At 41.4% G+C, this 14,801-nt stretch overlaps 1 protein-coding gene across 1 annotated transcript; it reads right to left on the bottom strand.

Annotated features, from left to right (window-relative positions):
* Positions 1–994: 994 nt before the first annotated feature.
* LOC116505058 (GTP-binding protein Rhes-like) lies at positions 995–2,012 on the bottom strand. Its single transcript, XM_032212370.1, has one exon. It carries the CDS (start codon positions 2,010–2,012, stop codon positions 1,389–1,391), a length of 624 nt encoding a protein of 207 aa, XP_032068261.1. The 3' UTR covers positions 995–1,388.
* Positions 2,013–14,801: the final 12,789 nt, after the last annotated feature.

Raw genomic sequence — 14,801 nt, 5'->3', positions numbered from 1 at the left:
GGGATAGTTCAATGGGTAGTCCACTACTCTGGCTTAATTTATGAAGATTACTAGAACATCTTAGGTTCACCATCCACTCCTTTCTTCTGACTGTAATTTCGTTTACTCTCCATTTATTGTATTTATAGTTTTGTTTCACAGTAGGAAAAATCATTTCTTCATAAAATACACAGTATTTCTTTTCTGCTATGACAAAGACAGAAACAATTTACCTAGTTCCTCTTTTGATAGAACTCAGAAGCACTTCTTATTAATCTACTATAGCTCAAGTGAACTGAAATCCGAAGCACATCAGTCACAATGGTGCCTTCCTGATGATACTGGGATTTTCATCCCAGCAAATAGATGTAATATCTTGAGATAACGCACAACATTCCTTTCATATCTTCCAAATCAATAAAAGGGATTATTATCACTCTCATTCTGCAGAAATCCAGCTGAGAGAACAAGATATTCCCAGAGTCTATGCCCAGAAGGATATAACCAAGAAAGAACTGAAATTGATGTCTCTTAAGGGGCAACTTCTCAGTCTGTTATCTATTCTAGGAATCCCATAAGTATAGAAATCTACAGCAGGTGCATGACCTACAAATGCATGAGAACAAAAGCAGAAAGCAAAATGTAGAAATCAGTGCAATAGAAACTGGTAACATGTTCCTCTTGTAGTTACACCTCTTACAGGAAGAATGCAAATACAGTATCCTTCTCACAGAGTTACTGGCAGGGTTTGACATTTCTTTTATTGGATACAAGCTTTGAAAAGTTATTTTTTTAAAAAATCAAAATCACATTCAGGCCAACTGACCCACTGCCTGATGCATCTCTTTCCACAGTATAGATGCAGAGATGTCACTGAAATGGTTTAGTTCAGTGTAAACATAATCAGTGCAAGGACATATCCATGCAAACATTAGAAATTAAAAAAAAACACTGTAGTCTAGGAAGCAACACACACACACACACACACACACACATCTGCTGTTCAATAAGTATATGAAACTGTCTACCTTCCCCCCCGCTAAAACAAAGTCTACTCAGCTATCTGAAAACACAAACTATCAGTATATGCCCCCAGAATGAAATGTTCCTTAAGAGAGTCCTCAAATGCTTGCCTTTGCAATTCATGCTCTCTATACCTTGCAATATTGTTTCAGGCATTAGCCAACTGACCCATATTCCCTTCTTTAGCCTAGCCAAGCTTACCCCTAGAGCTCTGTGTCATACAGGAGACGTCTCTTCCACTTTACAAATTACAGCCTTAATTTGGTGAGGAGATCACATTGGATTTAGAGGTATGACACTATTTACAGACAACATCCCATACTGACTAGGTTTTGCAAAACAAAAAACAAAACAACATCATCATCTTGATGCTGACATTCTCACATTCAACAGATGGTGCAACTATTTGCTTTGTTCATGGGGGGCCTCAGGGGGGCTTCACTGGAGAAAGTCTCACGTCTTCTCCGCACAACTGGGCTCAGCAGGCTGGGCAGGTTGACTTGCTGAAGTAGCTCCCTGAAAACTTCCATCACATTCTCATTCTCCTTAGCAGATGCCTCCAGGAAACGGTTGTTCCAGTCAAGCTCCACCAAGGAGAGAACATCTTCAGGCAACACGCGTCTAACCCCACCAGCTTCAGCCTTATTGCCCACCACTACAATCGGTGGGAACTTATCTTCCTTCAGCTCAAGGATCTCCTCGTGTAAAGTCTTCACACGCTCAAAGGACTCTGCATCATCTACGGCGTAAACCAAGGCAAAAGCATCACTGTTCTGGATGGAGAGCTTGCGCATTGCAGGAAACGAATAGCTACCACTAGTGTCCAAGATCTCCACCTTGATGGTAATTCCACTGACCTCATATTCCTTGCTGTGCAGCTCCTCTACTGTCCGGCGATGTTTTGGTTCAAATGTGTTCTGTAGGAATCGCCGGATGAGGGAAGTCTTACCAACCCCAGCTGCCCCCAGAAACACCAGCCGAACTTGGCTCTTCTTCATGGCTAGAGACATGCTTCTCTGGATCTTGCAGATGGGTGGAGGCAAAACTCTCAAGTCCCAAACACCAACAGAAGAAAGCTTGATGATTTTTAGGCAATCTGGCTTCAGGGAGCAGTCTAGTTTTCCCGTTGCCTTGCAAGCCACTTGCACTCTTGTCACCAACTTTGTCTAGTTACTAGGAGAACTGCAACTGTGTTCAAAGTCTCCCTGCTTGTTTTCTCTTTATTTACACTCCTTCCTGTCACAGACACAAACAGAGACAGAGTCTCAAAGCTCCCCCAATCTGTGCTGGAGAGAATGTTGAGGGACGGGCAAAATGTAGGGGGGAGAGAGAGAGAGAAGAAAAATCTGGACCAATCCGCTGACTGCTGTTTCTGAAGGCAAATCTCAGCCTGTGGAGGGGGGGGAGAGAGAGAGAGGGAGAGAGAGAGAGAGAGAGAGAGACTAGAAGAGGTTGGATATTGTAAAGGCTTGCCTGGCTCTCAGCTGCCATGGATATGAACGACTAAATTTTTTCTCCCTTCTGAGATTAGTCAGTATGGCTAGCGTAACCACGGTGTCCTCTGCACTGCCTAACATAGTCTATTTCTGTTCCCCTCCTTGAGTTGGAAATCTTTACCATAGCAAAAAGCACAAACGTCTTTTATTGATACTTCAAAGAAGCTACTGAGAACTTTGGATTCGGGAAAATCTGTAAGTGAATATGAGGAGAAGGATTGAAAAGGAAGACTAATAGCAGAATGTTTTACTTGCTTGGCTAATATGAATAGCCTTGTAAAATTCAGGCTGGGAAATTAGAGAAGCCTCAAATGTTCTAGTAGACTCTGTTCTGGTTGCTTAATTTGCATTGAGTAATAAAACTGTTTTGGTGGGATAGAATCTCAGGGCCACCTGTCCCATCTCCACAATGAAGGGAGGAAAAGCTTCACATCACATGTACACACACAGAAACATACAACACAGTCTTCCCAACTGACCCTCATGGACCCATTAAGCACTGATAGGTTTTCAGTGCCATATCAGGCAACCTGGCGCAAGAGGGGAAAAGAAAGACATGAGTGGAATGAATTTCCTAAATTCAATCAACCTAGTCTGAAAAAGCAGAGCCCACTGTTTCTTTCATTTGCTATGGGGATATCCAAATGAGAATAGCTGGAGTTGGTTGTGAGGCATCCCATGGGAATGAGTGAGACACCATTGTTGTTGTTTTAAATTTTGTGGTTTATAGATTTATGGTTATGGGATTTTATTGTTGTGAGCCACCTAGAGCTGTTCTTAATATGGACAGCCATCAAAATCTTATAAGTATAATAAAATAAAACAAATAATAAATAAATAAAATAATATATTCCTGTCAGGTTGGTCAGGGGAGGGAAAGCCAGCCAACACGTTAAACATAATAATGCATTTGTACTTTACCTGAGATTCCAGAGAGTAGTGGATATTGGTTCACTTTCATCATAAATTCTTAATATCGCCTATATGTTTAACTTTGTTTGTCAGAAATACATTCTTTTAAGGAAAAGTTTCCCCGCTGTGAAGAGGATTTCAAGGCAGAGATTCTTCTCTTAAGAGGCCCATCTCAAGCCAAGAAAAAGACATTGCACTGAACAAAGTGGGAAGATGTTATTCTTGCCATATTTGCCTGGGGATGTTTCAGAGCCCAGATTGTTCCTCGGTGTTTGAGGAAGGGCTGACAGGGAGTGAGGGAAGGGAATCAATGAGCATCTTGCTAGGTCTCCTAAACATTTCAGATAGGCCTCCTGTTTCTCAGTTCCAGGGTCTTTCTGGATTTCTCCATGGGCACTTGTCCCAAGTACAATCAGACTCAAATGATACCAATGGCACCAGTTCCTTGGAAGAGCACACTTGGCAAAACTTACATTATTATCCATTTATTATATAGTTTATTTATGTATTATTTATCATGAGATTTAATCCTTTTATTTGATAAAACTCAAGGTAGCATAGATAATGCTCCTGACTTCTATTTCCTGCACAACACAAATTCTGTGAGGTAGGTTGGGCTGGACCCAGCTGGCTTTCTATGCCCAAGCAAAGTCGAAAACTTATCTTTTATCTCTGTCTGGTCCAGGACCTGAACCACTCCATCAACCTCTTCCTTCCCTCACACACACCAAAGCATCCTATTTTTGTAGATTATGCAATGTGTGAATCAACACTCAGAGGACATTCACACTAGGAATTTATAGCTTCCAGCACCAACATCACAGTGTCTTTCTTGCAGACAGGCTATGCCATATATCACCCCAGCAATTCAGTGGCTCAATGAATCACTCATGTGGACAGTTTTTAAGCAAGCTGAAAGGAAAGGTCATCTGTAGCATCTCTCTGCTCTCATTCCTGGAAATCTTGCTGTTCAGTCCACACCACGAGAGCTACGGTTATTCTTCCGAACAAGCTCTCTTTCTACACCATAGGCTGTTTTTAGATAACACTTTGATTTTAAATGGTCTTTTTATGATATTATTCTATGAGCATCTTTGTGGGGAAAAATAAGCAATTCACCCATAATTTGGTTTGAGTGAAAGGAGCTGCATGGGCTTCAGGCTGTTTTTAGGTATTTGCTGCAGGATTTAGGATGAGAGGAACAAAGGCTGAAATCCACAGTCAACAAATCTTGGTGGATGTAAGCTCCCACAGCCTAACCTCCTATGGAAATACTTGAAAGCGGGAATGCTACGAGGCTTCCTTGAGAAACTGGGGGAAAATTGGGTTATACATCAAACAAAATATTTTTAAAAATCGATGTAGAGTGGTGAGGGTACCAATACACTGTTGCCATTCCAGAGGAAAACATGGGCAACCCTCCAAAGAGAGAGAGTCAAATCAAGAGAGTCAGAAACTAAGATGTATATATAATAGAGGGACCTAATCCAAATTAAAGGAAAGAAATACCAGTAGGTAAAGTGAAGGTTGGGGGGGGGGGGGGTAGAGAACACAGATTTTTTTGATTTTTTTTATTAATTATATAATTACAAACCTATTTATATAAATATATCCCATAAATATCCTCATGGTAACCTTCTTTAAATATTAACAATTTCTAGAAGACATTTCCATTGCTTTATTGCAAGTACCGGTACTGTTGGGATGTCCATTTGAAGCACATATACATACAAAAAAAGACATCACCTTGAAAGAAGTGGGGGGAAAGTTTCCTTTTCCATACACCTCTATATATGTTTGAAGGCCAAGATAGTTCCATGCGCAAGGAAGGGGAATTGGTGAATGGAGAGAATAAAGGCATAAAAATGTAATTAATAAAATAATTTTAAAAGGTACATAGCATGCAGAGAGATCTATGAAGTTGTTCTTGCACCTGTGTGTGCCAGGTTTAGGTCTTTGATTCTTTTTTCAGATTTTCTTTTAGCAAAGTTATACAAAACATAAAACTATCACAAAGTAATAAAGAGCAGAAGTAATAAAGAACAACAAAAAAGAAGAAAAGCAAAGGTGTAGAAAGGAAGAATAAAAAAGACAGGTTTTTTCCATATGGTGCCATGTAACTTAGCAGTTTAGCTTAACTTACACCAACTGCAGCTTCTATATATTTTTCAAGGATGGTTCCACAAGACCACATTGCAGAACCAAAGTAAATATAATTCAGGTGTGAATAATGGCTGAGTTATCCAACCAGCTCAGGAAGTCTTAACAGGCACACTAACAAAATAACAAAGTTGGAAGGGAACTTGGAGATCTTCTAGTCTAACCCTCTGCTCAGGCAGGAAACCCTATACCAGGGGTGTCAAACTCGCGATGACATGTTGTTATCACCTGATGTATCACAACTTTTTCCCCTTTACTAAACCAGGGGTAGGTATGGCTAGTGAGTGATGCATCCATGACACCCCAGCCCTATACTATTTCAGACAAATGGCTGTCCAATCTCTTCTTAAAAACCTCTAATGTTGGAGCACCTTCAATTTCTAGAGGCAAGTTGTTTCACAGATTAATTGTCAGGAAATTTCTCTTTAGTTCTAGGTTGCTTCTCTCCTTGATTAGTTTCAATCCATTGCTTCTCGTCTCGCCTTCAGGTGTTTTGGAGAATAGCTTGACTCCCTCTTCTTTGTGGCAAGCTCTGATATATCGGAACACTGCTATCATGTCCCCTCCTTAGTTAAACTAGATAAACCCAATTCCAGCAACTGTTCTTTATATGTTTTAGCCTTCAGTCCCCTAGTTACACTATGGTAGTTACAAGGATCAGGAGAAGTTTGGTGGAACTTTTTCTGAACAGCAGATTTCACTGAAAGATGGGTGGGTGAGTCCCTCTGGATTTTACATTTTTGGTTGCTTCTGGAAACAATCTTTGAATGTCATGAAAGGAAAGAAATGGCTACTATTTTCATATTTGTAATTATATTTTTATTCCTCTAGGATGGCAGAGTAGATGTGATAAAATGAACCATTCACTTACGAGGCACAAGAGACAAGAAGCGTTCTTGGTATTATTAATGCGAGAATCCATTTATTCATTTCCATGTATATTATTTTACTGAAGCTGAATGCATGAGATTTTAGAACTATGTTACAATATTTATGAGAAAAGAGAAAGGTCAAACTAAAGACTTCTCCTGTTAACCTAGTTAACTTTAAGGCATGACCCAATTTTAATTCTAAAAAGATATTAAATGAATCAAGAACCTCCACATCTGGTCTTGTTGTTTATTCCCTTCCTTTTGTTATTATATTTCATTTTATATTTTGTATGGTAATTGTATGCTGCATAGAATAGGTTTGGAGATTGGTGGTGCCTAAACTGAAGAAATTAAATTAAATTAAGTCGGTCAAACACTGAGTTACAAAAAAGAAAGCATATAATTTTTAGTTAATACCACTTTGGTACTATGTTGAAAACTAGATGCATATCCAGGATCACAGTAATCATTTTGAAGAGAAGTAGAGATTCCACCAGCAAGGCTTTTCCAATACAAACATGCCCCAATAAGTTTTTTTCTACTGTGACCTCATTACCTTCACTTGATCCACTGTCCTTATCTGAATGCTTTTTAAGATTTTCTTAGCTGTGCTGATGTCAACATTTCCTAATACACATTTTGCTAGCCTACAATCTGATATTCTATTATCATATTTTCCCTATTGGGTGATGTCTAGTGGCCATTTTAGGTTGGACAATACAGGAGAGAATCTTATTTGAAAGAAGTAGACTCTCCAGGTGCCCAAAGCAGAAAAATGGCAGAGGGATTGAACAGGAAGGAGAAAACCCACGCCAACCTAAAATGGCCACTAGACATCACCCAATAGGAAAAATATGATAATAGAATATCAGATTGTAGGCTAGCAAAATGTGTATTAGGAAATGTTGACATCAGCACAGCTAAGAAAATCTTAAAAAGCTAGCTGATGCCTTGGCTTCGAAACCAGATCAAGCTGAACAGCAGTGAACCAATGATGGCCATCGGGATGGGCTACATGAAGCATGAGAGCAGAAAAGAGAAAAGAGACAGAAAAACCTTTCTTGTGCATGTCAACTATTGTCTGAATGTTTTTAAACACAAGTTTAGTCATTTTCTGGAATAGTATTAAACCCATCTCCAGTAATAATAAGCAGAAGAACACTGATAGAAGATGTGCTATTCTTCAAAGGTGCTTATTATGGTATAGCATTAAATTTTTGGTATGGATATAAACTAGCACCACCAACAATGTAGTTGCTGACACAGTAAAGTACTTGTCTAATAGTTCTTATTGCCTGGAAAAGTTCAAAGTTGACAATCAAGTGTTTCTTAAGTACTCACAATAGAATAGGATGTCATCAGTACAGCAGTGCTATCTCATTCTAATACTCTGAATAATTAGGTCAAAAATTGAACAGCATGTAGGACAACATGGAACTCTATAGGGTTCCTTATAGGACATCATATATTGTTTGAAATGGTATTTTTACAGTAACCATTTCTGGATGTAACCAAATGAATTACAGGTACTCCTTGACATATAACAATTCATTTAGTGACTGTTCAAAGTTACCATTCGGAGGCACGGGATAAGATACCACCAATATGCGGACGATACGCAGCTGTATCTGTCCGCCCCGTGCCAACTCAATGAAGCGGTGGACGTGATGAACCGGGGTCTTGAAGCCGTTAGGGACTGGATGAGGGCTAACAAGCTTGTACTCAACCCGGAGAAGACCGAGTGGTTGTTGTGTTTCCCTCCCAATAATTTGGTTAGTGCTCCATCACTCAGGCTGGGGGGTCAAATTTTATACCCCTCAGATAGGGTTCGCAACTTGGGAGTCCTCCTGGACCCACAGCTGACTTTCGACCACCATCTGACGGCTGTGACCAGGGGGGCCTTTGCCCAGGTTCGCCTGGTGCGCCAGTTGCGACCCTACCTGAACCAGGAGGCTCTCACAACAGTCACTCGGGCCCTTGTGACCTCTAGGCTGGAATACTGCAACGTGCTCTACATGGGGCTGCCCTTGAAGAGCATCCGGCGACTTCAGCTAGTACAGAATGCGGCCGCGCGAGTGATTGTGGGCGCACCTCGGTTCGCCCACATAACACCCATCCTCCGCGAGCTGCGCTGGCTACCTGTTGATCTCCGGGTGCGCTTCAAGGTCCTACTTACCACTCATAAAGCCCTTCATGGCAGTGGATCTGCGTACTTGAGAGACCGCCTCCTGCCAATTACCTCCCTGCGACCTATTCGATCGCACAGATTAGGCCTCCTCCGAGTTCCATCTGCCAGTCAGTGCCGACTGGCAACTACGCGGAGGAGAGCCTTTTCAGTAGTAGCTCCGACCCTCTGGAACGATCTCCCCGTAGAGATTCGTACCCTCACCACCCTCCAGACCTTCCGCACAGCCCTCAAGACCTGGCTATCCCGTCAGGCCTGGGGATAAAGATCGTAACCTGCCCCCACCCGAATGATGAATGTTGTGTTTTATTTTTACTTGCACTGTTTTCATGTTTATTGTTTCATTGTCTTGTACCCCCCCCCCTTCCCTATAAATTGTAAGCCGCCCTGAGTCCCCTCAGGGAAAAGGGCGGCCTATAAATAATAAACTCATAAACTCATAAACTCATAAACTCATAAACCATGGCACTGAAAAAAATGACTTATGACCGTTTTTCACACTTACCCTGTTGCAGCATCTCCATGATCACATCATCAAAATCCAAACCCTTTGCAACTGACACATACGTATGAGAGTTGCAATGTCCTGGGGTTATGTTTTGCCCCCTTCTGACAAGCAAAGTCAATGGGAAAGCTAGATTCCTTAACACCAATGTTCCTAACTCAACTGCAGTAATTCACTTAACAACTATGCCAAGAAAGATCATAAAATGGGGCAATACTTCACTTAACAATGGTCTCATTTAGTAACAAATGTTGGGCTCAATTGTGGACTTAAGTCAAGAACTACTTGAACAAACTCTGAGTATAATGGCCCAAGGACCAGCACTGTCAGGCAACCCAGAAGCCTGATGTCAATGAAAAGCACTGAGATGTTCAGGGGACTGAATAAGAGGAAACTAATCAAGGAGAGAAGCAACTTAGAACTAAGCAGAAATTTTCTGACACTTAGAATAATTAATCAGCGAAACAATCTGCTTCCAGAAGTTGTAAATGCTCCAACACTGGACGTTTTTAAGAAGAGATTGGACAATCATTTGTCTAAAGTGGTGTAGGGATTCCAGCCTAAGCAGGGGATTGGACCTCCAAGGTCCCTTCCAACTCTTGTTATTCTGTTTCTGTTTTTCCTCACCCACCAATGTGATCAAAACTATCTCACTGCTGTAAGCATAATTAAAGCCCTGCGGGAGTAGTTTAGCAACTGAAGGGTCTAACCACTGTCCCCTTGGAGACAATGCAGCTCTTGGAGCTCTCCACTTAGCAGCAATATGTGAGAACTCATCATGTCCTTCTATTTTCTGTCGACTGAGCACGTAAACAATAACCTATAAGAGGCATTGCTCAGTACCAAGCTACAGACTGCAACAAAGCTGATAACAGAGCCAAACGATAAATTACAAGCTCTCCTGGCCTATCAAAGTTTGTGGAGCTGGCAGCTTCTGAATAAAGGGGTGTCCTTTATCCCTAGGGCTACCCTCTTATTTAATAAAGGGGGGGAATCATTCTGGCTTCCCTTATCTGTTCGCCTCCTGTGATTGTTTCAACTTATTCATTGCAATGATTGCCCTGGCCCTGGACAGCAAACACAAAGGACTGCAGCTGCAGTCTCCTCTTTCTCCTCTCCTTCCTTATCTTTTGTTGCTTATTTAATGCGGTTAAACTGGGAGCTAATTTTCCATGTTAAAAACAGCCCCAGCCAGATCTGCCATCATGCTAAGTGCAATTGACATGCTGTCACAATTGCTCTGCTGGCTTGGCCACCAGGGTGCTGAGAAACTGGGGGAGGAAGGGATTGCAGAGCTGTCAAGACACTTTATTTCTAGGACACAATCATGCCTCAGTAATCAGCAGTGTGCTTTATTAGCCTACAGAGTTTATATCTGGACAGCTGTATCAACAGCGGGCTGAGCATATAATTCCTCCTTTTCACTTTCCTCTTTGGGGCATGCTTCTATCCAACTCTGGAGCCTGTGGACGTGAAAGAAACTAGGACCCTATGTAGTCCCTATCTAGCATCTTTGTGTCCACCGTGAAAGACACATTATGCCGGTTTTTGAAAGAGATGCTGCCAATTCCATGCGTAGTTATTGAGCATTATTGGTTATTATTTGGTTATCCCAGATCACCCAGCCCATGGAGCCATCCAACCATACTTTTCCATCCTTAATATACAGCTAAAAGAAGGTTTAAGATGTTTAAAATTTAGTAAGGGGAGAAGGAAGGTCCTGCCGTGAGCTAGAACACACGATTACAGCTGATTGGTTGGGGAGTGCTAGCTCCTGTGTGAGGCAATCTGCACTGTGATTGGCTGCTGTGAGTGTGGAGGGGGAGTTCCCCTTTTCCCCCTGCCTTTTTCTTCTGTGTGCCCTGCGTGCTCTGTGATTTACCTTACGATGGTCCTATTTGACTGACTGACTAGTTTTCTGTATAAATTGATGTAAAATATCTTTATTGACTTAAAGCTACAAGTACATGTCAGTGTCTATGACTCCATTTGGTCACCAGCTAGGCAATTCCCTGACCGGAAGTATATTGCAACAGTAAAAATATTGATGGAACCACCAGTTGAAGGGAGGGGCTTCTGCCAGGGGTCATAAGGAGAGTCTCCAACCTATAGTCTCTTTAGGAGAGGAAAGGCCTGAGGTCAAACCCTTAGGTCTATATCTACAATATCCTAAGGAAGGCAGAAGTCTGGTGAGATTCTTGTAATATAGGTGATCAACAATAAAATATCTGCTTAAGCCTATCCATTCTGGCTGCCTGTGCCTGGCAGTCTATGGAGATTCTCAGTCACCTAGTTCATGGTTGTCTCAAAAGTGCTTTTTCAAGAGGCAACTGGACTTGTTGGTTTTTCTTTGAGTTGAAGAAGCTTCTTGGATGAGAAGCAAAACATCTTCAAAGAAAAACCAGAAAGCCCAGTTGTCTCTTGATAAAGTACCTTTGTGCCTGGCAGGTTCCTTTCAACATCCTTTTCTATTCTTCTTTTGTTTCTTAGACGAAGAGTAACAAAGAAAAGGCAGGTATCTGCTACTCTCAAATGTCTCTAAAGTTCATTTTTAATAGCTGCATGTCAAGCGTGCTTTGGCTTGAACTACTATTGAGTAGAAAATATTGCAACTATGAGCATAATAATCTATTCTGTTCCTAAATCACATGCTGATTAATAATGACATGCCTTCTTGGCTAAATTTATGTTGAGGTTCTTGTCAAGGATGCCCTATTCCTTCTTTCCTTTAAAATATGGCTTTAGAATCTCCAATAAGAGTTTCTGGAGAGATCAATGGAATTTTGATAGAGGGCCAAAGGATAATGTTTGGTGATATTTTATGGTTTACAAATAGAATTGGAACTTCTATTTCTAATCTTATTTCATAATACTTGGGATTGGGATCCAGTCTGCTTATTCTACAAATTGTAATACATTAAACTAAATGCCTTGGCACTGGATTAAAGTAATGATTTGCATGAAAATAGTAACTTTAGGTTGTGCTTTGACTTCTTTATTTGACAAAAGGATTTCTAGGAATCCAATTTAAAAGTTGACGTTGAGCTTATTCCTGTTTTGATAATCAGAAGAAAACCAATCTGGATAGGTAAAATAGGGCTATTTTAGCTATACAAGATTACCCAAAAGCTTCTCTTGGTACAGAATGCAACAACCCACATGCTGGTGGGGGAGAATGCTTGACTAGTGTTACATTCATATTGTCAGCGTGACATTATCTACCAAGAGTTTCTAAGTAAACTTTAAGTTGCTGGTACAGAACTACAAAGAGGATCCTGTTCTCCAGATAAAGACTATCCACCGTGCTTCAGCACCATGAGTAGGGATGCTTCAGCCAGCCTATTCTCAAGTGGTTGAAACAGATAACTCAGAAGAGGCATTCTTGGTCACAACCCATTGCAACTGATCATGCTACTCCCAAGATTCAGATGACTTCAATCTTTTAATGTTTTAGAAATCAATGAAAACCTAGCTAATTAACTGGGGGTTTCATACTTGTTGTGCAGGGCAGTTTTATTTTTTTCTTAAACAGCCATTGTCTTTATCCTGGGGCCAGAGAGAGTGACTGGTCCAGTATCAGTCAGCTAGGTTTCTGCCTTAATCAACTTGAGCAGCACATATACCCGTGATGGCGAACCTATGGCATGCAGAACCCTCTCTGTGAGCACGTAAGCTGTCATCCCAGCACAGCTCCATCATGCATGTGTGCATGCCTCCCACCAACCAGCTGGCTTTCAGGTCTCTGCTGCACATGTGGGTGGTGGGATGCATGCAGGAGACGTGCATTCATGCGTGGAGGCAGAGCACATGCACAGGGTCACATGCACAGGGCAGGGCACATGTGGTTTGCACACATGCATGGGTGGGGCACACATGGGGCAGTCACATGTGCATGCACGGGTTGCCCGTGCTTTGATTATGGGTGCTCACACGTGCGCTTTCGGCATGCAGCGATGAAAAGTTAGCCATCACTGATATATATGGTATGCATGTATTTGTATGTATGTATATATGTACTGTATGTATAAATGTATGTAATTATTTATTGCTAAAACTATTCCCCTAAGAAGGAAAAGCTTAATGGGGTTCCTTGACAGAAGCTTTAAAGTTCTATTAAACAGAAAAGTTGAGCCACTGAAAGAAACCTGAAAGTGTATAATGGTTATGAATCTCCTTCTCCCTCCATAAAAAAAAACAAAGGTCATGTTTGGTAACTATGACATGAAATTATTCATAACTGAAGGGGCCACTTTTATTAGCGTTCGCACTAGCAATGGTGCGAGTAATTCTGTGGTCCTTGTAAGTATCCCAGGGACCTTAGGAGACTGCAGGACTTCCCGCTGAGCAGAATGAGAGTCCTATCGTCTGACATTTTTCTTAAAATGTCCCTGGCAGCAAAGAGGTGGAGATAAGATTGAAGAGACATTGTTCCAGGAATACAGCAAGAGTTCACTTAGAGAAAGATGTATATCATTTAAAAATTGGTGTCAAATTAATCAGGAATCATCATTCTCTGATTCCCATGAAATAATCTAGAGAACAGTTTGAACAAATGATCAAACATCAGTCAGAATGGCTGAGAATTATGCTACTGAGCAGTTCACTTAGCCTCTGAAAATGCCAGCCACAGCTGCCAGTGAAATGTCAAGTTATCAAAAAGTCAGACAGTGTCCATTTAGCCTGGAAACTCATCACCATTTAATTTATGCTGGCCACAAAAGTCAACACTATTATAAAAAGAAAATAACTCTCCCTTGGCAGGGCTTAGAAAATGATATTTCTTCTACCATTAAATCTCCTCTCTTTGATCCCACAAGTTGCTTTGCCCGTTCCTTTAATGTCTTGTCTTCACCCAAACTTCTGCACACATTTTCTCCAGTCACAGAATTCTGAGAACTGCACTTCCAAGACAGTTGAAATTGAATTAGCCATTTTCTTTTTTTAATACTCCTTAAATGGGCAAGGCTCAATATGACCTGTTGGATCCATTAGACTGAAAGATTAGGTGAAAAAAAAACTCATTGTTTAATCCTGGGAAAATTATAACCTTTTTTCAAAATAAGGGCAAGAAAAGCAAGTGAATGTTGTGGTCCGTGGGCAGCCTGTGGAGCTGGCAGCAGACTTTGACAGTGAGGAGGTTGGGGAGGAACATGGGCCAGAATCTGAGGAAGGCTCAGATGAGGGCTGTGCATCGGAGGCAGAGAGAGGGTCAGAGTCATCTGGGAGTTAAGTGCTGCCTCTGGAGCCTCCAGAATAGGACATCAGAGAGGAAGAGGAACAGGGGGAGCCTCTTCCCAATGTGCACATGCGCAGAATTGCCAGAAGGCAAGAACTGTTAAGACAAAAGGGGCAACTCGGGAGTAAGGCTTGGAGATGATTGGCCCCTCCCATAAGACATAAAGGAGGAGGAAAGGCACGTAAGCCTTTCCAAGAAGCAACTTTGTTCGTTTTGACTGGTTTAAAGTCTGAAGCTCCATTTTGACTCCGTGCTCCGTTTGGCCCTGCCAAGCTAATTTCCAATTAGGTCTTTGGCAGTGTTTCAAGGGAGATAAAGATGGGTGCTTATCAGCCTTATCCCAAAAGACTTCAGCAGACTTTTGTTGGACTCTTTACAAACTATTTGTGACTCATTGCCGGCTGTGAATGAACATAATTCGCAGCCATTGAAA

Source organism: Thamnophis elegans, chromosome 2, assembly GCF_009769535.1.
Source record: "Thamnophis elegans isolate rThaEle1 chromosome 2, rThaEle1.pri, whole genome shotgun sequence".
In the NCBI taxonomy this organism is placed as follows: domain Eukaryota; kingdom Metazoa; phylum Chordata; class Lepidosauria; order Squamata; family Colubridae; genus Thamnophis; species Thamnophis elegans.
This window is presented reverse-complemented; position numbering and strand designations above follow the sequence as displayed.